Source organism: Rhineura floridana, chromosome 11 (assembly GCF_030035675.1).
Source record: "Rhineura floridana isolate rRhiFlo1 chromosome 11, rRhiFlo1.hap2, whole genome shotgun sequence".
In the NCBI taxonomy this organism is placed as follows: Eukaryota; Metazoa; Chordata; class Lepidosauria; order Squamata; family Rhineuridae; genus Rhineura; species Rhineura floridana.
In genome coordinates, this window is record NC_084490.1 from 58822962 (window position 1) to 58845025 (window position 22064).

Sequence of the window (22064 nt, forward strand, 5' to 3'; positions counted from 1 at the left end):
CTTGGCTTTACAATTACCCATCTATGTGAAGGTAATTAAAGTCACTCATCATTACAACACTTTCTCCTTCATCAGCAACGGAGTTGGAAGGACCCCCGAGATCCTGTAGTCCAACCCCTAATTTTATAAGATTACTCTCCCTTCTGAGGAATACTGACCCCCAGACTCCCCAAAAGCAAAAAGAAACTGAAAAACAGCCAGTTTTCCCAGTAAAGATCAAAATGAGCAGGTTATTCAAGGCATGAAACACAGAGATGCTTAAAAGCACACAGTCACAGTGCACTGTTTATTTATTGAGGCAAGTCTCAGTCTTTTAAGAAAATCAGAGATCTGGTTTTAGGATGTTCTCCTGTTTCTTTGAAGCCTTCTGTCAGATTCTGCAGCAGAGCTACCCTCATTTAGTCCAAAGGAATTGACTTTGGTTTCAGTGGCTGCAGATGTGGAGCCACCTGGCTCAGGTGAAGCAAGTGGATTTGCCTCTAGACTTCCCACCCCTGATCTAGACCTTGAGCAACTGCAGCTTGGTGGGACCAGTCACATGTTTAGTCTCCTTGATATCTCCTTAACTGATCCTTTTGAATAATTGTAACATTTACTTAGTCTGTGTGAGGATAATGGAGGCTACCCATTGTTACAACACTTTCTCTCATTTGTCAGCATTCCTGATTTCTTTCTACATCTCAAGATCACCCGTGGAGGGTTTGATCATGGGTGTCCTTAGTATGTCATGTTCCCAATACTAAATTGCTTACTGGGCAATTACCACCCACAGTCAATCTGTGGAGTTTATTCCCTCTTACATTTTCTAGTTTATTGGCCTTCCTGCCCTCTTTGGCATACAGAGCCATGCCAACTGCAATGTGAATTTCACTGTCATTTCTATAGATTTCACATCCAGGGATGATTTCATCCCTCTGAATCTCTATTCCCCCAGGTTTCCAATATGTCCACTGTATTTATGTTCACATTTAGTACCAAGTATTCTACCTCCCCCATCTTGGCATTGAGGTTTCTAGCATATTAACAGCAATCTCCCTCTCCAGTCTTCAAATGTCCGTTCGATCCTTACCACCCCCACCACCATGATGCTTTGCCCTCTTTGAATGGCTTCTCTTTGTCCATTGCCTAAAGGTACCCTATCCAACTTGAAATGTCTCCTAAAACATGTAATATCATCCAGCCCTAGAACACAGGCTGTTCATCAAGCAATAGGAATGGAGAGGACCAAAAGCCTTCACAGTCCAGTCTCAGGTCTGAGGCAAAATAATCCGCACATCAACCTCACCTATCCCATTTTACCCCCAAAGTGACCCACATAATCCAGGCCTCAATGTCACAAGTACTTTTTTTAAGGAGATGGGGGTATTTATTTTTTTCAAATATTTCCAGATTGCCCTTCATCCAAATGGATTCCAAGGCCATATACCATGGGCATGAATAAAACTACTCATACCAGATGCAAATACATCAAAATAGTAAATATATGCATCAATAATGAATTAGCAAAATGAGAGACAGTGATAAAACTTTACCACTAAAATGCAGCCTAAACATAACCATTTAAAATGTCTGGGCAAATATAATTAAAAAAATTTAACCCCTCTCTGAAAAGCTTATAAAGGCATACCTTTTGGGGAGGGTATTGTGCCACCACAGAAAAGGTGCTCTCCTTTTCAGCTGCAGAACATACCTCCCTTAGGGAAGGTGCATGAAGAAGGGCCTCAGCAAAAGAACTTACGGCATGGGCAAGTTGGGAAATGAATAGTTTAAATAAAAAACAAATAGGTGAAGAACAAGAGCCCCCACAAATGCGCCACTAAAGTGTACCCACAGAGCAGGTAACTTTGGATGATACAAGAAGAAGATGGGTACAGAAAGAGGGTGATGAATGCTTATTACTAACACTCTTGGCTTAAGGTTATAGAATCATGAGGAACACCTGTCTAACAACATGGGTCAAATTCTACATCAGCTGTTTCCTGATTGTAAGTTGCCTCTATGTGGTAGTTAAAAAGCCACTTCCAAGACGTAAGTTGGCATCAATAGCCACCCACTCCCCCTGCCTCTTTTGTATTGTTTTAGTTATTGGCTTCAATAACCCTTGGCATTTCTCTCTCCTTTCCGCCCCAAGACCGCAAGTTCCTTATTGCCAATGCACAGATGGAGAACTGTGCCATCATTTACTGCAATGACGGCTTCTGTGAGATGTTTGGCTACTCCCGGGTGGAGGTGATGCAGTGCCCCTGCACCTGTGACTTCCTCACTGGGCCTGACACTACACACAATTCCATTGCACAGTTGGGGCAGGCATTGCTGGGATCTGAGGAATGTAAACTGGACATCCTCTACTACAGGAAAGACAGTAAGCAACTATTTTATTTATTTATTTGCCTACCAAGTGCCTGGACCTACTTCTTCCTTGTGACCCAACTCATGAGATTATACTGAAATCAGATGTAAAGGTTGTTGCTCCCAGCATCCCTGTGTGTTTGTTTGTTTGTTTATTATTCAACTGATACACCACTTGATTGATTGAAACAAAACCTCTAGGAGGTTTACAAGAAATATTAAAATTATCAATAAAACTGTTATCAGTATAAACTGTTAAAAACATTAAATGCAATTAAAAGCATTTTAAAAACAATTAAAATCAGCAGTAAACTAAAAGGAGATTAAAAGTTATCAGCATCTACATATGTGGACAAGATTGTCTAAACAGAAATGTTTTAAGCTGGCACTGACAAGAACCCAGTGCCTGATGTCAATGAGCAGAGAATTCTGAAGTGTAGGTGCTGCCACACTAAAAGGACAATTTCTTACAGGTGTGGAATGAGTATTATATGGCACTGTTTCAGAGATCAAAGCAGTCAAACAGGCACAAATGGAGTAAGGCGATCCTGCAAGTGGGTTTGCTGAACAGAGGAAGGTGAGATCTGCCCCTACTTAGCACACTTCAAGAGACTCTTAACAAAGCCTGTGCTGTCCTGCTTTTCTTTGAGATGGATTCTGCTTCTAGCTATGAAAGATGATCAACAGGTTCATCATTGCAAACCAAACATCCCTCTCTTGCTCTCTTTCCTCTTTTTCTTTGCCAGCCCAGAGAAGGCATTAATGTCTATTTTTAAAATCCTGCTCCACTTGCATGGTGAATATAACTGTCTCTGCTCAACTCTCCACTTGTGATCATCCCCTCCACTATTATAAAGGTGTGTTATTGGCTGGGGAAAGACCCTGTGTTGTTGGCAGCCAAGGTTTAATTAGATGGTAGAGCCTCAGTCCATTTAGTCTGTGTTTCATAATGCTGCCAGCACTCTGCAGACCCCATCTGCAGTTTATTGCTTGGTGGCTTGCAAGGTTGTTTCTTTGCTTTTGCAGCCCACCAGAGACAAAACAGTTAGCGGCTGCTGTTCAGAAGCAGCATTTCGTTCCAGTGAGAAAGAATAAACAGTGGGCAGATTGTCAACTCTTTTCCAGAAGAGACAAGGACTCTGATAATGAGGGATTTGGAACTGCATGAATGGGCAGCACAATAGATGCAAATGTATATTTCCGTCCTTATCTATGAGTGCATATATAGTACTGTACAATCAGTGGAGACTGGTAGCTCCAGTATCAGTGGGGCAGTGAATCCATTCCAAGTTCTAGTCTGAACTTTAACCACCTTGGACAGCTCCTTGAAAGTTCAGACTAAAACCCAAAACAGATTCACTACCCCACTGATATTGGAACCACCTGACTCCACTGACTGTACAGCTATCCTGGGCTGTGAGCAAGAAAGGAAGAAAGGAAGAAAGGAAGAAAGGAGGGAAGGAGGGAAGGAGGGAAGGAGGGAAGAACACATGAGTGCTAGGTAGGGATGGAAGGATCTATCCATTTCTGTTATCTCCGTTTCTCATTTTTCCACTTGTAATTTCTCCACATTTCTGCAACTTCGCATTGTTAAAAAATCTCATAAAAATTCTTCAGTATTTTAGTGCAATTTTCTTAGTAAGCATATTTTTATATGCTGTTTTAACTAATAAACATATTTTTTCAAACAATTTATCCTAATATAAAACATTTTTGTATATTATTTTCACTAATATTGGGGATCCCCTTAGGGTGTCCCAAGGGTTAGGGTGCTACCCCCTTCTATTTTTTTTAACCAATCTATGGTAGCGGGGACGGTGTATGGCACATGTGGAGTTCCTGCACAGGGTGAGAGCCTGTGCAGTGAACTGAATGATAGGAGAAAGTCACCAGATGCCTTCAGAGTGAGAGTCTGTAACTGGCAGAAGGCTGGCCCTCCCTGGGTGTGAGACAGAGGGGACTAGATGTGCCCTGTGTAAAAGATATTGAGTGGGTCTGACTGTTCCCAATTCTCACAGAGGCCTACTGGTATAATTAGCTCAGGTAGGTTTTGTTGGTGGGCTCTTGTTGGGTCCATATCAGGTGTTTAGAGGAGTCTTAGTAAGGAGGAATATGGATTTTTAACATCCTAACATCTTAGTATGTTAGTATCTTAGTTTTATATTGAAACACTTTGTATTTTGGTATTTTGTATTGTCTATTTATTGGCATTTCAGTATGGATTTAATTATGTTTTAACTTTTTAGTCGTTGTTGTATGTCCTTATTGTTCATCATGTTGATCATGTGGTTTTAAATTGTATATGAAATGTTTTTATCTTGATGTACACCGCCCAGAGAGCTTCGGCTATGGGGCGGTATAAAAATTTAATTAAATAAATAAATAATAAATAAATTATACCACCCCAGTTTCACTGATCATGGGTAGAGGGAGGTATGGCCATGGGGAGGTGGTGAGCTACCATAGAAGACGAGAGCAACACTATCTACGCCTTGTTCTTCACTCCCATTCCTCTCATGGATGGGTTCCTTGTTGCTCATCTGGTGTGCCCACTGGCCTGTGTGTGCTGTTGTTTAACGCCAGATCAGTGCACAATAAGACCACACTCATCCATGATTTGATCATGGATGAAGGTGCTGATTTGGTGTGCATTACTGAGACCTGGGTGGGTGAGCTGGGAGGAGCTGATCTGACCCAGCTTTGTCCACCTGGACATTCAGTGCAACACCAGCACAAGTTGCAGGGATGGGGGACAGGAGTTGCTGTGGTCTACAGAACTTCCATCTCTGTCACCAGGAAACCTCTCTGTCACCAGGAAACCACTCTGTCTTGGAGCTGGCTGTGAGGGCCTGCACCTGGTGTCAGGCCAAGAAGACAGGAAACTATGGTTGCTGTTGGTGTACCATCCACCCTGCTGCCCAGCAGCTTCTCTGACTGAGCTGGCACATGCCGTATTGGTTGTGGTATTGGAGGATCCCTGAATGATAGTGCTGGGTGATTTTAATATCCCTGCTGAGGCTGCCTCTAGTGTTCTGGCTCAGGACTTCATGGCCTCCATGACAACCATGGGACTGTCTCAAGTTGTCACTGGCCCAACACATACAGCAGAGTACACCCTCGACTTGGTTTTTGCTCCAGATGGAGGAAGGGGTGGTCTGGAGATGGGGGGGTGGATGTCACCCCATTCTCTGTTGTGTAAATTTGTATATTTGTTAGCAGAGAACGACAGCGGTCTGAAATGCGTGTGTGCCAGTATGTGCATTTACCTAAGTAGCAGGCTTTTACCCTGCATTGAGATCACTGAGATGTAAGACTTAGTAAAATAAGAAAAGCTACTTTATTTATAGAAATACATAGTAGACATAGGTGTCTCCTCTCTCTCTGACAGTCGGAGAAGAGAAGAGAGGAAAGGGCAGAAGGAGGAGGGGCAGGTAAGCTTCCCTAAGACATATCAGTCTAACGATGGAAGGAAGTCAGTCAGAGCATCACAGGTAAAGGCAGAGCTTGGAAAAGTTACTTTTTTGAACTACAACTCCCATCAGCCCAATACAGTGGCCATGCTGGCTGGGGCTGATGGGAGCTGTAGTTCAAAAAAGTAACTTTTCCAAGCTCTGGGTAAAGGTAGTCAAGCCTAGCCATCTGGAGGACCCTAACTCTATCTCCCTTCTGGAACATAAACAAAAGAACAAAACAGGAGTTGCTCTTGCTCCACTTCCAGCATTCTCATGGCCAGACCACTTCCCTACATATTCTTTCTCAGTCAGAGCGTACAGAAGAAAGCCACTGAATCCCGCACACAGCTGAAACAGAAGTGCTAATCCAGCCTTCTTGGGGATCAGTCAGAAGTTAATTTCCTTACAAGAGGCTTGACAGTCAGCATTCTCAACGACAGACGATAGCAGCTCTGAGGTTAATTACTAAGTAAGTCACTTCAGCCAGAAAGCATGGAAGAGAGAAACTCTACTGAGAGGATTTGCTGCTTCTACCCCCACAGATAACACTAGAATAGCAATCACAAAACTTGTGTAGGTCTTACTTAACCATTGACTGTATAGCTCCTAACCCCCAAATACCACCACCCCTTCCATGATCCATCCTGTCAAGTGACACAAGAACTCAACTTTCCCCCAAGGCTGCTGGTGTCAGCTCATCCTAGGCTGTTTCTGCTGTCCTCCTTCAATAGGCCTGCAAGAAGTATTCACTAATCGGCAAAAAACCTTGCAGCTCAAGAATGTACCTATAGCCAACAGATATTTCTATCAAACATTAAAAAGCAGGGAAATTGGGCAGCTATAGTGAATGCACCAGGAGAGCAGGAGACCTTACCTCCTCTCTGAGATATTGTACTGCCCTACAAATTTGTCAAAATGCAAACACAATTTGGGTTGGTCTTTCACAGTCTAATCCACTTCCTGTGTAGCTTGGAAGAATTTGGTAACATGTGCCTCTGCGCAGAGGGGAAGCCCCTTTCCTTTCCAAAAGGAAAATATGGTGAACAGTATCATTGCTTTTCAGTGTTTCCCCCACCTTTTTATTCTACAGCCGGCACATGTAGCCTCCTACGCAAATTTAAACCAAAACTGTCCTTGGTTACATCCACACCAGACCTTTATTTCACTTTAGATAGTCATGGCTTCTCCCAAAGAACCTGGGGAGTGTAGTTAAAGAATGGTGCTGAGAGTTGCTAGGAGATGCCCTGTTCCCGTCACAGAGCTTCAATCAGAGTGGCTGACTGTGAAACCACTCTGGCCACTGGAGGTCTGTCAGGGGAATAGGAGTCTCCTTCAGCACCCTTCAAAAACTACACTTCCCAGGATTCTTTGGGGGAAGCCATGAGTGTCTCAAGTGAAATCAAGGTCTAGTGTGGGTGTGGCCCCCTGATTAGCCAAGCCCAGCAGCTGTAAGTCTGGCTTTTAGAATACTGACAGTTGGTTCTTATTGAGCATGCCCGACGTTATAATTGAGTTCAATGTAAAATTTCTTAAAAATCAGCCAGGCATTTTTTATCTTTTAAACTGCACAAGATGAAGGTCAGAATATGGAACAAGGTCAGTAACAGGATTACACATAGTGAACATGGCTGATTTTTAATGAATTTCAACAGATTATGAGAATTCTGACAGAAAGAAGTCCAAAAGTGGTCTGGTTTCCCCCCTCCTCTTTTAAGACTTTGAACTCTTGATTCTCTCTGATTGTTTTATGTATAACCATCAAAATTTACAGGGTTGTTAAGCATGCATTTCTGAGTTCAGGACTATAGGTTTTGCAAGGTTTTGTTTTGAAATGAGCTTATGGGAAGCATCAGAATGGCATGGGGGTATTTTCAATTTAACATTGTGGAATGTGAAAAATCCACGCTGGCTATAGTATAGCCACAAGAGTTGCTGTATAAAACACAGACACCACAAGCACTCTTCAGTTTTATTGTTTCATAGGTGCCACTTCCCTGAGCAATAGGAAGTTCCGGGGGCAGCCAGCAACTGGCTCTGTTCACTTCCAAGAGGAGAGCAAAGAAGACTGGTGGCATTTGTGCTAGAACTGTTTATTGACAAAATTATCTGTTGATCGGGGGGGGGGAGCAGACCTTGCTGGTCTGTGAAGTGGCATCAGCTCCCCAATAGTAAAACAGCATGCACTAGGAGTTCCCTCTTTCTTCCAGCAAAACTCAGACTTTTCTGTTGTTTGGTAGCTGCACTGCAAGTTAAATATCCCAGTCAATCAGGGTAACCTGGTGGTCCTGATGATGTCATAGCACAACACAGCCAACTGTGGTCAAGGGAAGGGGGGTGTTGTTCCCATTGACAATGCAACTGGCTAATACTTCCTGTCTTGCAGCACTGCACTGGCAGTTTTTTGCCTTCTGTAACTGCAGTACAGCAAGAATTCCCCTCCAATTATGCATGACTAGTTGTGGCAGAACAGGGATGGGTATGTGCATTGGGCATGTATTGGCAGAATAGCTAAAAACACAGAGTCTGAGCTGTGTGTGAATCTTACTTGAAGTAGCACACCTTTTCCCTGGATATAATGACAGTTAGATTCTAGGGTTAGGAAAACAAGAAAGCTTGTTTACTATCAAGCATGGATTTCCTGTCATAAACAGTTCCTAGTTCTAATTAAGCTGGAGATGCAAAGACCGTGCTTGATCATTGCTCTCTGCTGCTGGAGTGGGAGACAAAGCAAAGTTGTGTCCTCTACCAAGTTGAGACAAAGTAGCAGGAGGAAGGAGGCAGTGAGGTCAGCAATCCTAAAAGTGTCAATTTACACCTGAAGGAAAGTCAGTGACAGGTTAGGGCAGAAAGACAATCTAGGAAACCTGGAGGTTCCTCTCTATTTCCTTTGTCCCCACGAAAATCCACCCAAGCTGAGTTGCATCCCAATACTTCCAACAGAATGCACATCCAAAGACACAACCCACTGAAAGCAATATGTTGATAATCACTGTACTGATACCATATTTGCAGAGCTTGAAAAAGTTACTTTTTTAAAACTACAACTCCCATCAGCCCCAGCCAGCATGGCCATTGGATTGGGCTGATGGGAGTTGTAGTTCAAAAAAGTAACTTTTCCAAGCTCTGCATATTTGTCAGCGTTTAGTTGTAGGAAGAACATTGTTACACTGAGTGAGTTTGTATGCTTTTTGCTGTTTGATAATGAAAAATATGTTACCTTGAGTATTTATTTGCACTGGCAGCCAGAAAATTAAAAGCTAATTGTGCAGCTCAGCTCTAAATACATACATATCTATCTGCTTTCTGTTTTGTTATGGTTTCCAACAAGCAAATACCTACCTGCATCGATACAGATGCAGAACCAGATGCAGATGACAATACGTGGCCTAGCCTGCAGTGGGACGTAAATTCAGATGCACATCCCAATGCATATTCCCTTCCACATCCTAGTGGAACTAGTTCTCTAGGACATTGATCTTCAACTTTGGGTCCCCAGATGTTACAACTCCCATCAACCCCAGCCATCTTAGCCAATGGCCAGGATGATGAAACTTGTAGACCAGCAATACCTGGGGATGCAAAGTTGAAGAACAGTGCTCTAGGAAGAGTGACTGAATCAGGCCAAGGGAGCTTCAACCTGCTTGCCTGATGAAAGGGAACACCAAGGGAGTTATGGGGATAGAAAGAGGCTGGAAGGGGAGAACTAGAAGGAGGGGACTCCTGAAAAATGGGGATGAGATAACCAGTGGGTGTTGAAAAAGAAAAGACTGCCAAACTGAAAAGGAAAAAGATGGGGTGGGTGGGTTGGTGAGCTTTGGGGATAGTGGGGACAAATGACTGGGTGCTCTAAGGATGGGATAGTGGGTGTTAAATGGGAGAGAGTGACAAGATTTAAAGTTTTAAATTGTTTTTATATTGTTTTAAATTTTAAAATTGTGCCTACTCCAAGGGAAGCTCGGAGGGTGGCAACAAGGGAGAGGGCCTTCTCAGTGGTGGTCCCCAAATTATGGAATGATTTATGTGACGAAGTGTGCCTGGTGCCAACACTGTTATCTTTTCGGCGCCAGGTCAAGACTTTCCTCTTCTCCCAGTCATTTTAGCATGTGTTTTAAATTGTATTAAATTTTTACATTGTGTTTTAAATTGTTTTTAAAATATGTGTTTTAAATTGTATATTTGTTTTAATGTTTTTGATTGCTGTAAACCACCCAGAGAGCTTCGGCTATGGGGCGGTATACAAGTGCAATTAATTAATTAATTAATTAATTAAAGATGGTAAAGGGAGGCACTGGTTCATGGGATGGGGGGGAGCTTCTAGGAATCCTTCTAGGAGATGGCCCACATCTCAAACATTTCATCTTTGACAGTTGGCATTTTGCAGGGAAATCCCTGTTCTTTCATACATTGTGATTGGTGTCTGTGGCCCAGAGCCCTTAGTAAGCTCAACAGCAGTAACGTTAGCTACATTAATAGTGTAACACTCTTCCTATGAGAGCTGGTAGCTATTTAATAAAAAGATTCCTTTGCTACTTCTCTTTTTTCTTTTGTCTGACAGCCTAATCATTAAGCAAAAGAGTCAGCTCTGACATTTTAAAGGATGGCCCATGGGAACAATTCCTGAACTGCTCTATCCATTCATTAACAGAAAACAGCTTTTGCATTCTGAGCCTTCAGTCCCATACCGCTTGCAGATTCTGTCATGGAGAACACATTTATAACCCTGGCAATGATTCCCCCGGCAAAGTAGACTGCTCTTTTGCACAGAGAGAGAGAAGCAAACGTCAGTTTTTTTCAGTCTTTTCCCAACTTCTGGAGGCCTGAAGAGATGGAGATGAGCAGCTTTGAAATGACAATTCCTAACATTTCAAGACCAGTGAAAACCAATATCTGCAAATGCACTATGACCAAAACAGATAATACAGATTATATAAATGTTGCATGAGTATAAACACAGATTTCATTTCGCACCAGCAGTTAATAGTTTGAAACAGTGCCAACAATGCTAGATCAGATGCACTAAAATAATTGCAAAATAATGGAGAGGATGAAGGGGTAGGAATCATGGAACCCTGTTAAACAGTAAGTAAGGAACCTGAGACAGCTGAGCCGAGGGATCTTCCTTTCAACTGAGTTTTTTTGTGTTTTTAAGCAGATGCTGCTTTCAGAATGTTAAGGTCATCTTGGCAATCAAATACACTAGAATTCTTCTTCAGGTATAAAAATTGAGGTTCTGGAAATCAGATGAATATTGCCGGAAGCCAAGATCCACAATTCAGTGCAATTACAGCCATTAGTTAAAAGGAACAGAAATGGATCTTAGCCTTGGGAATTTTCCTTCTATGGATATTTCTGGCCAGAAGGTATCAACAGATGGCATAGGCTATTGGCCAGGAAAGCAAAGAGAACCGGTGCTTATAATGCTTATAGCAATGTTCCATTTCTCTTCTAAAGTTGTATCAAACAGCAGGATAAGTGCTGCTTTCTAAAGATACAGCCAGGCATGGCTTCCTGATGAGCGTGTTTGCAAATAAGTGTTTGTTGCATTCACACTTTACATTGTTATGTATACACTTAAACCATCGGAGGTACTCATCCGAATACGTAGGATAGAAAAATGACTCTTTTGCATCATGTAAAGCTGAGGAATGCAGACAAGGAACTTGTGAGGATGGTAATATTCAAAATATGTATCATTGATAAGACAACTCTTTTGCCAGAAACCCAAGCTAGCAGAGATGCTGCCACATTCCTACTCCACGTGTTTTGAATGATATCTTTGGGAGTTTCCAGATAGCTTCCAGGCACTGCCCAATCTGCTTTTCGCTACAAGTGGGATAGCAGTTGAATGCCCATATTGCAGGGGGCATCTGCATGTTCTGTCTGCCTATTGATGCAAGGGTGGGGGGAGAGTACAATTCAGGGGAGTACAATTCACTTGAGCAACCATCTTTAAATCATCCCTCCTCTGAATTTTCTCTTTTTTAACATTATTTAATTAGCATTATAGCATCTATTTATTGAAGAGTGATTGCCAATTACTTCATGAAGAAAGAATTTGATTTAGATGCCTTCCAAAGCACATTGAAAAGGGCCCTTTCTCTCCCCCATTTGCTGGCAACAGCTCTTTCCTTCCTCTCTCCAACAATCTGTGCAACGGGGAAGAAAGAAGGCATTAACAACCATGATATTCCTTCACATGTTTACTCAGAATCCAGTGGGATTGATTCCACCATTAGTGTTGTTGGGATTGAAGTGGGCTACAGAGGAGTGTGTGTCTGTCCCTCTAAGTCACAGGAATAAGAGGAGAAAATGTCATTGAAACAGACAACTTGTGCATCAGTTTTCACCCCATCCCCCCCCTCTCCTGAGATGCAAATCCGTTTTGACAAATTGCTTCCTTCTCCTCCATTTCTCCTGAAAAAGCCACTTTAACTGATTAGTTCCTTAAGTTGTTTCAGGAAGTTGTTACCTCCCCCCCCTACACACTTTCCATTTCCTTTCCTCTGTTTTTAATTTTAATTTGTGCAATTTCACTTTAATGTATTGGCCTATTTAAAATTTGCCTTTAAAAAAAAAGAGTGGGATGCTTGCCAGGAGGAGGGGGGAGCCACAGCTTTGAGGCCACATGCCAGTGGAGATCCAGGCTGGGAATGCATGATTGCGGTGAATACACATGGAGGGCCCACCAGCTGGAAGCAGCCAGTGGGAAGGGGTGGAGCCAAGCGAACAATTATGTTTATGAAAGAATGCACGGCTGCCTGCAATGTTAACTCTTTAGCTTCCGCTGGGAGAGAAAGAAAGGGGCATTAGCACCTAGTGCTAAAATGGTATTGTGGACAATGGAGGTAGGCAAGTGAAGCGGTGGGCTCAGCCTCCCCTAATGTCACTGCATGTGTAAAACTGCATCTTTAAAGAGATGGAAGAGTAGCACCAGGACCAGCTACACCTGTGGATATGCTCCTCTTTGATTCGTCTAAACACAAAGATTATGATTTGATTATGATGTTGTGTGTACATAAAAAGTAAATGAATAAGCCCCAGGGCTGGTGCAGGACGCATAGCTCATATCCACCAGGAACAGCATGTTGAGTATTGTGAGCCCAGTTCTCTCTCTTCCAACTGAGATCAGTCATGTCCCCTCGCTGATGAACTACAGGTGCTTGGTGAAGACTTTTTAAATGATTTCTGCAGGCATTTTAAGTAAGCTTTCCTGATTTTATGGTTCATTTTAACTGATTTTATCTTTTTTTTAATCTCTTTTGTAACCACATCATGCACAGCTTAGAAACTATGGTATTAAGCAGAAATATGAATTGTTGACATATAAAAATAAATAAAGAAGTCTGCACTGCCTGGGATAGGTGGTAGGACCTGCCACCCCTACTCTTCTTCCTTCTCCCACCACCACCTCCTCCCTTTCTGTCTTCCTCCTGCTATCTTCCTCCTCTGTCCATTTACGTTTTTTCCATATCGTATTGCTTGCCTCCCTCCTCCTGTTCTCCCGGACTCAGTCTGAGAAAGGGCCAAGAGGGTCCTTCCTCAGGGCGAGGCAAGGTGGCCAAAAAAACAACTGTACCACCACCACTTTTGCATTTTGTTTAAACTTAGATACAAATTGGAAGTTACTTCAAACAGAACTTCTAGCCACCGTGGCAAAATGGTGGTAGTACAGGCACTTTCCTGGCCACTTGCTCTGCAGGAGGACCTTCATGGCCCTTTCTCAGAGAGAGGAGAAGAGCTTCCTGCTGCTGCTCTTACATGACTACCTCGAGGGATGCAGGTCTGGCCCAGCACAGCAAGTGGGGACCCAGTGAGGTTCCAGTTCATTCCCCGCCCTGTGTTCTCACAAGCCTGTCACCTGAGACAATTGTCTCAATTCACCTCATGATTGGACTGGCCCAGGAAATTCCAAACAAAATGTCTAGTGTGGAAGCACCCTTTAGAGACTGGCAATTTCTACAAATTCTCTTGGAGTAAAGCCTCTGTAAATGAATGAAGCTTTTTCTTATGAAAGTCTTCATGACCCAGGTTCTACTAAAACTGCCACTCTTTCCGCTGGGTAGAGATGAAGGCCATTAAATACTATGGTACCTCTTTATCAGGTGCCTTCTTGGTTGAAATTTGGCTAATGTCCCTGGGCAGTGCACCTTGGCCTGCTTGCAAGAGGTGTATACTCCAATGAATGTTGTGATCTTGAAGCAGAGCTCCATCATCTCATCACCTTCATGCCAGCTTTAAAGTGGGAGGAGCGTGATAACTCCCCTCAAATCAGATTTCCATCTGTATGCCATTGCGTCAAGGGGCGTACACAATATGCTGAAAGCATGCTTTAAAGCCTGTGTGTGACATGGAAAAGAGAGGGGACCATGTAAAGAGCTCTTGTTCAATGTTCCTAGAAAGCCATGAACCTTCTATTTCACCTCTATTTAGAGAAGGTGTTGTGGCATTCATAAATAAAATTGTTCACAGTAATCCTCCACTGCAAACAGTTAACTCAGCTGCTTTGTTGGGAAACTGTCAACTGTTCTGAAAGATTGGTTTTAACAGGGTTTCTGCTTCACTGAGTGTGTCCAGGTCTACTTGCGGATTCTAAAACATGGGATTGTGAACTTGACGGTGTGGGGTGGTTTCTGTAAGCACAAGCTGAGCTAATCAAACCAATGAGGATGGAATTCTACACTAGAGCCCAGAATTTCAGCCTATGGCCATCCTTCCTCCAGATCCACTAGATGGAAGTTATCAGCATCTTCAGTTTCCAACCAGTATACCTGCCTTCCTCCTGGGCTCCACAAATCAATTCCTCACACCCTCCTGCATCCTGATGGCTCCCTCCTGTCCACTGCCCTCAGGCCCAAGGGGTTGCCAGACTGCTGTTTCTTTCTGGATTCCTTTTTCCCTCACTTGGCCCTTCCTTGGAACCCACCTCAGAACATCATCCTCCCATCATAATTTTGCCCCTTTCTGTTGCTGAGCAACAGAACACATTCACCAGGGTGTAACGCAGGAGAGGAAATCCTTCTATTTGCTGCACCTAAAGTTATGCCCTAGCTGGCCCCTAGAGATTACCTAGTTATAAATCTGCAACTTCTCAATAACAATTGATACCGTTTTATAAGAATTAAAGGAAAATATATATACCCCATCCCATCTGTTTTTGGTCTGCTGCTATATCAGGGTATAACAAATGGTGAAATAAAGTCAGCCTTTTTAATTTCTCAGAGGAACCTTATTTGCAGTGGCTATGAAGCAGAGGGAACACATTTGGTTTATGGTTTGCATGTGTGTGACAGAGATTCAATGTATTATTGTTGTCATAATATACTGGGAACCTAAAGTAGCTGATAGACTGATCCCATCTTGATAATCAAGCAGGAAGTGTAATATGCACAAGGCACTTTAAAATAAACAGATGTCCAGGAGCAAAAACATATTATTGTATGCCTCCCACTTTTCCCAAGGAAGGGATGCATCATTAGTTAATTCCACCCTTCTCGTCTGCCTTGGCTCCTCTTAGAAGCTCTTTGAGATAAGGTGAGTTTTAGAATATAAGCAACTATTTCTACAGGAAAAAACAACAACCAGGCATTGAAAACATTCATAACTGAATGACCTCATGTAATACATTTTAAAAGTGCAATTTGGTTTGTTTGTTTTTCTGGAACTATCCCTGGTGCTAATATGGCCTCTTGATTTTGTGTTTTACAGCCCAATCAATCACTTGATGTGACTGAGAGAGTCGATTGCTCTGCCAGCACAAGCTTACAAAATGTGACAATATTTTGTAACATCACTACAGATGTTTAGTTTAGTGTGCAATAGACTCAGAAGAACCTTGAAGCAAAATGGGCTGTTTAAGACATATTCAGAACTTCTCCAAGCTAAAGTGGGATCTCAGAAGCAATTCAGGGCACTTTGAAGATTCAGACACTGAAATAATACTGCAGACAGACAGTATGTCTGCAAAACTGAAACATTTATCCCCAAACTTGCCAAATAAGGAAATCACCAGGGTGGGAAGAGGGGGAAGGGAGAGCTGTTTTGTGACTTACAGATCTGCTTCTAATAACAGAGAATGGGTTTACCCCGGCTCTCCAATCACAGTATTTTGGAGGAGGGATGTTGAAGTAATGTATCACTTTGTCTGTTCTGTGCTCTTTACTAGTTCAGGTAGTGGTAACTAGTGACTGTTGAAAAATACAGGATATTCAAGTCCTTTTGTCTTTGCCACATATTCACACATCCATTCATGTCAAACCAGCTTTGCCTTTGGCTTCTGTGACTTTTGGTGCCAACTGAGCAGAACATAAGACTGAAGCTATTTAAAACAAAAAAAACATTAATCTTAAATAACCCCTGCACCTAACCTTCTGAAATTTTACAAGTTAGTTGCCTAAGGGCACCTCCACATTGTATTATTTATTTATTTATGTGTGTATTTATTTTTTAAAATTATACCACTAATAAAAAAATCAAAGCAATTTCCATCATTTCTATATATACAATAAAACCATGTAAAAATTAAAATCAGAAATAGTTAACTAACTGTTGCAGAAAGCTGTCTCCTCAATTGCCTGTATACACCATGGCAGCATGGAAAAGTTTTCAGCAGGCATTTAAATGTCAAACAGGAGGTGCCTGCTGAATCTCTATTTGCAAAGCATTCCATAGGACTTGGCCAATAACACTAAAGGTTGCATTTTTGTTACTGTCAAATGAGCCTTGCCAACCCAGGGGATGACCAATGATGCTCCTGCAGAATCCATTTTCATACTAAAATAATTGCCCACAAAATCACAGAGAGGGAAATTAATCCCTTTCCCCCCTTACCTCCCTAATCAACTTTAAAAGCATTTGGCACAAACACGCACACCCACATGCATTTATGGTTCTGAAATTTGGAACGTTTCCTACCTAGGGCCACCTATATGATGCATATTTATTTATTTATTTATTGCTTGCTTGCACTTGTATACCGCCCCATAGCCGAAGCTCTCTGGGTGGTTTACAGCAACCAAAAACATTAAAACAAATATACAATTTAAAACACATATTTTAAAAATAATTTAAAACACAATTTTAAAATTTAATACAATTTAAAACACATGCTAAAATGACTGGGAGAAGAGGAAAGTCTTGACCTGGCGCCGAAAAGATAACAGTGTTGGCACCAGGCACACTTCGTCACATAAATCATTCCATAATTTGGGGACCACCACTGAGAAGGCCCTCTCCCTTGTTGCCACCCTCCGAGCTTCCCTTGGAGTAGGCACCCGGAGGAGGGCCTTTGATCTTCAACATAGTGTACGGGTTGGTTCATATCAGGAGAGGCGTTCCATCAGGTATTGTGGTCCCAAGCCATGTAAGGCTTTATAGGTCAAAATCAGCACCTTGAATTGAGCTCGGAAACATACAGGCAGCCAATGCAAGCGGACCAGAATCGGTTTTATATGTTCGGACCGTCTGGTCCCTGTTACCAATCTGGCCGCTGCATTTTGCGCAAGCTGCAGTTTCGGAACCGTCTTCAAAGGCAGCCCCACGTAGAGTGCATTGCAGTAATCTAATTTGGAGGTTACCAGAGCATGGACAACTGAAGCCAGGTTATCCCTGTCCAGATAGGGACGTAGTTGGGCCACCAACCGAAGTTGGTAGAAGGCACTCCGTGCCACCGAGCTACCTGAGCCTCAAGTGACAAAGATGGTTCTTTTTTTTTTTTACAATAATTTTTATTCAAATTTTCATAAAACATACAAAACAAAATCATAAAACATTCAAAGACAAAAAACAAAACAAAACAAAAATGATTAAACAAAAAAATAAAATGTTGACTTCCCATTTGTCGCAGATCAAATCAGTTATAGGTCTACAATATATAACAATCCTGTCTCTTAAATTATATTATAAAATCACTTTCCTCCAGTAGTTATCTTAATTAATCATCAAATCTCATAAACATTACTTTATTCTTTCCACAAAAAGTCAAAGAGAGGTTTCAATTCTTTAAGAAATATATCTATCAATTTTTCTCCTAATAAACATGTCGATTAATCCATCTCGTTAATAATAATAATAATCTTATTGTCATAACCATAGTCCAAATAAACATATCGATTAATCCATCTCATCAAAATCTGTTAGGTCCAATAATTTCAATAGCCATTATTCCATTATCCATATTAATTCCATCTTCCATCTTCAATAGTCCTGTTAAGTCCAGTAATTTCAGTGTCCAATCTTCCATTATCAGTATTCCATAATAATCTTGCTGTCATAACCATAGTCATATAATAAGAGTCTGATGGGAATTTCCTCTATCCCAAATATTTTCTTGCCATCAATTCTGAATAAGTTGCTGAAATATTGTTGTAAAGTCATATCTGTGTTCTTCTTTTTTACAAAATGCACTGGCTCATCTCTTGAGAGTTTTTCCATTGTCACATGGCTGCAGTTAATTCCATAGATTTTCTCTATATCAAGCTCCATCACGTCATTCCAGTCCAGAAGATTATCCAAGCCATTGATAACTTTATCTCTAATATCTTCATTAATTTCTTCAGAGATAACGTTAAATTCCAAACAGTAGATTTTATTTCTAATATCCATAAACTCCAGATCTTTTTCCAATTCCACATTTGTTCCAATCTCCAGGGCTTGTATCTTCCCTTTATTTTTTCTTTTCTCATCTCTGATCTCATTCTCCTCTCTCACAGGATCCCCTATTTCTTTAAGCTCCTGCGTCATTTTGCTCAGTTCAATTTTCAGCTCCTTACTGCCCTGTCGCAGGGTTTGTTTCGTTATCTCAATCTCATCCATTATTTTCTGAAACATAATTACTTCCAGATTCTCAGCCACTTTCTTGATTGCCATTTTTAAAACCACGAAAACAAAGCAAAACAAAAATAAAGAAGAACCACTTCTTATTTCAGCAACAATTGGGTTAATATTCCAGGCTTGATGACATCACAGTATAAACAGAGCAGCCTGCCTTATCTCTCTATGTTCAAGAATACAAAACAAATTTAGTTCCCAGCATCAAAACAGTTAGTGGCGTCGTGAAGAAGCAGATTCGTCAAAATAAAATAGACCAAAAAGAGAATAGTCCCAGACAATATAATGTTCCTCGGAATAGAAATCCCTCTTCTGTTTATATCTTTAGAATGCACTTCCAGGACAGCTTTTTGCAATAGAAACAGAGATAAGCTGTTAATTTCGTGAATAACAGAGAAGAGTTATAGCTCACCCAGAAGTTCTTTAAAGCTGATTCATTTGACAAATCTCTTTTTGCTGCAACAATTTAAACCAAGTAAAAAAAATAATAGAAAGAAGGGTGCTTGCCTGTTAGTCCATTTTCTCTTTGAAGAAAAGATAAACATATCACATTAATCAGATAGAGCTTGTTCGGAAGTCCGTCCGGCATTGCTGGCTGGACCTTTTCTCATAAATTAATGAAATCCAGTCCTCCCAACAAAAACAGGCTTTTGAGGTTGATCTCTACGTTTCTCCCTGCCCGGGAGAAATTTCATCAGTCAAAAAAAAAATGTTCTGACTGATTTATATCTGAATAAGCTTCTTTTGAGGCGGGAGCCCGTCTCAAAAGCAGGCACAAGCGAAGTCACCCTTCCCGGAAGTCTCGTGACAGAGATGGTTCTAGGAGAACCCCCAAGCTACAAACCTGCTCCTTCAGGGGGAGGACAACCCCATCCAGGACAGGTTGGACATCCACCATCTGGTCAGAAGAACTACCCACTAGCAGCATCTCCGTCTTGTCTGGATTGAGCCTCAGTTTATTAGCCCTCATCCAGTCCATTGTCGCAGCCAGGCACCGATTCAGCACATTGACAGCCTCACCTGAAGAAGATGAAAAGGAGGAACAGAGCTGTGTGTCATCAGCATACTGATGGCAGCACTCTTCAAAACTCTGGATGACCGCACCCAACGGTTTCATGTAGATGTTGAACAGCATGGGGGACAGAACTGACCCCTGCGGAACCCCATGCTGGAGAGTCCAGGGTGCTGAGCAATGTTCCCCAAGCACCTCCTTCTGGAGCTGACCCGCCAAGTAGGAGTGGAACCACAGCCATGCAGTACCTCCCACTCCCAACTCAGCCAGTCTCCCCAGAAGGATACCATGGTCAATGGTATCGAAAGCCGCTGAAAGATCAAGGAGAATCAACAGAGTCACACTCCCCCTGTCTCTCTCCCGACAAAGGTCATCATACCAAGGCTGTTTCTGTGCCAAAACCAGGCCTGAAACCCGACCGAAATGGATCCAGATAATTGGTCTCATCCAAGAGTGTCTGGAGCTGGCCCGCAACCACTCGTTCCAGGACCTTGCCCAGGAATGGAACATTTGCTACCGGCCTATAGTTATTAAGATTTTCTGGGTCCAGGGAGGGCCTCTTCAGGAGTGGTCTCACTACCGCCTCTTTCAGGCAGCCAGGGACTACCCCCTCTCACAGAGAGGCATTAATCACTTCCCTGGCCCAGCCGGCTGTCCATCCCTGCTAGCTTTTATTAGCCAAGAAGGGCAAGGATCCAGCACAGAAGTGGTTGCATGAACCTGTCCAAGCACCTTGTCAACGTCCTCAAGCTGCACCAACTGAAACTCATCCAAGAAATTGGGACAAGGCTGTGCTCTGGATACCTCGCTTGATTCACCTGCCATTTTCATACAAATTCCTCACAAAATAATAGAGGTGATTAAATGAACCATTTTAAATCTGCACAGGCTGCTCTTACAGGAAAACCACTGCAGCTATCCATCTAAAATGTAGCATTGCCCATCCTTTTAGAATGGCCTCCCATGAAAAACTAAAGAAGTTAAAGCAGTTCTTTAAAGGTGCCCACCACAATATACCCTGGACCTATTTGTTTGTAATTTGGCAGGTTTCTTGCCTAGATGATGTATGTTGTATATTTACCTGTGTGATGCATATTCTTTTCATACAAATTCCCCACAAAACAATAGGGGAGATTAAGTGAGTCCTTTTTAACCACCCCCAAAGTGTAAAGAATGTCTTATGTGTGCTAATTATCTCTAATTTGGCAGGCTTTGTCCATGGAGAATGGAAAATTAAAGACCAATGCCACCTTCTGCTTGCCTAGCCAGCAGCAGTCATCTCCGTGACAAAATAGAGGGAGCAGGCAGAACTAGAGCCCACACTGTGCTCTCTGCTGAGCAATTACCTCGCCATCAGCCACAGCAGCAGAGAGGGAAATGACATGTCACAGAGCATTTGTCCTCTCCCATCCAATAGCCCACAGCCCTAGCCATACATGCCAGGGGCTAAACTTTATGAAAGTAAACAATTTAAAAGAATGTATTTGTTGCTATAGACCAGCCTTTCCCAACCGGTGTGCCTCCAGATGATGTTGGACCACAACTCCCATCAGTCTCAGCCATTGGCAATGCTGGCTGAGGCTGATGGGAGTTGTGGTCCAACAGCATCTGGAGGCACACTGGTTGGAAAAGGCTGCTATAGACAGTAGTTTCTCTTGGAGCCACAGAACTGCTAAGTGGGCAAGAACTTTCACCATTTTGAGTGCTGCACCCCCACTGGAAAGTGGGCATGCCCATAAAAATCCATTTTAGGACTGCATCCCACTGGTTTGTGATGCAACACTGGGGATGCTGAATCCCACCTGGAAAAATGCTATCCTTGATACCAGGACCTCTACAGGCATTCTCCCCTGTTGCTTCCATTACATAACATCACTATAGATTTAGCTAGTCTTGGTATGAGGCCTCAAAGATTAAATCCTGTAGCAGGCTAATAGACGTAGGAATGGATGAACAGAAGGAAAGATTTCAAAAGAGCTCAAAGGAAAAGATTAATAGCTCCATTTTTAATTTGCATATTGTCATGTCCAGTTTTTGGAAACTCCCATCTTTCCCTGATTAGTTTGATACTGATGGTACAGATAAATACACTGAAACAACCCTGATCCTGCTGAACGAGTGGCGTGGGGGGAGGGAAAGGGGGGATGAAAGCTCTATTGTGATGATATTTTATGTTATTAAATGCTAAGTGCTTGTCCTTTTATCAAGGTCAAGTGGAAAAGGAGGGGTGGATGAGAACACAATCCTGTTTATCGCCAGCAGAGTAAACTGGATGCAAGCCTAGCTGACTCAGTGGATGTGCAATACACAGTGGAGTATCTTGTTCTGAGGTCACCCGTTTAAATAGACTTCATAATTCATCAAGGAATGAATTGAAGCTATTGAGTGGATCATTGTTCAGAGTTCCTATTCTTGATTGATTGGTG

The 22064-nt window shown here is 42.2% G+C and overlaps 1 protein-coding gene across 1 annotated transcript in view; it reads left to right on the forward strand.

Moving 5' to 3' along the window:
- The window catches only part of KCNH6 (potassium voltage-gated channel subfamily H member 6), a 131401-nt gene that overhangs the window by 19102 nt on the left and 90235 nt on the right, over window positions 1–22064 (forward strand). Inside the window, exon 2 of the mRNA XM_061589611.1 lies at window positions 2132–2362. Within this exon, the coding sequence (XP_061445595.1) occupies window positions 2132–2362 (231 nt within the window). The remainder of the gene's footprint in view (window positions 1–2131; window positions 2363–22064) is intronic.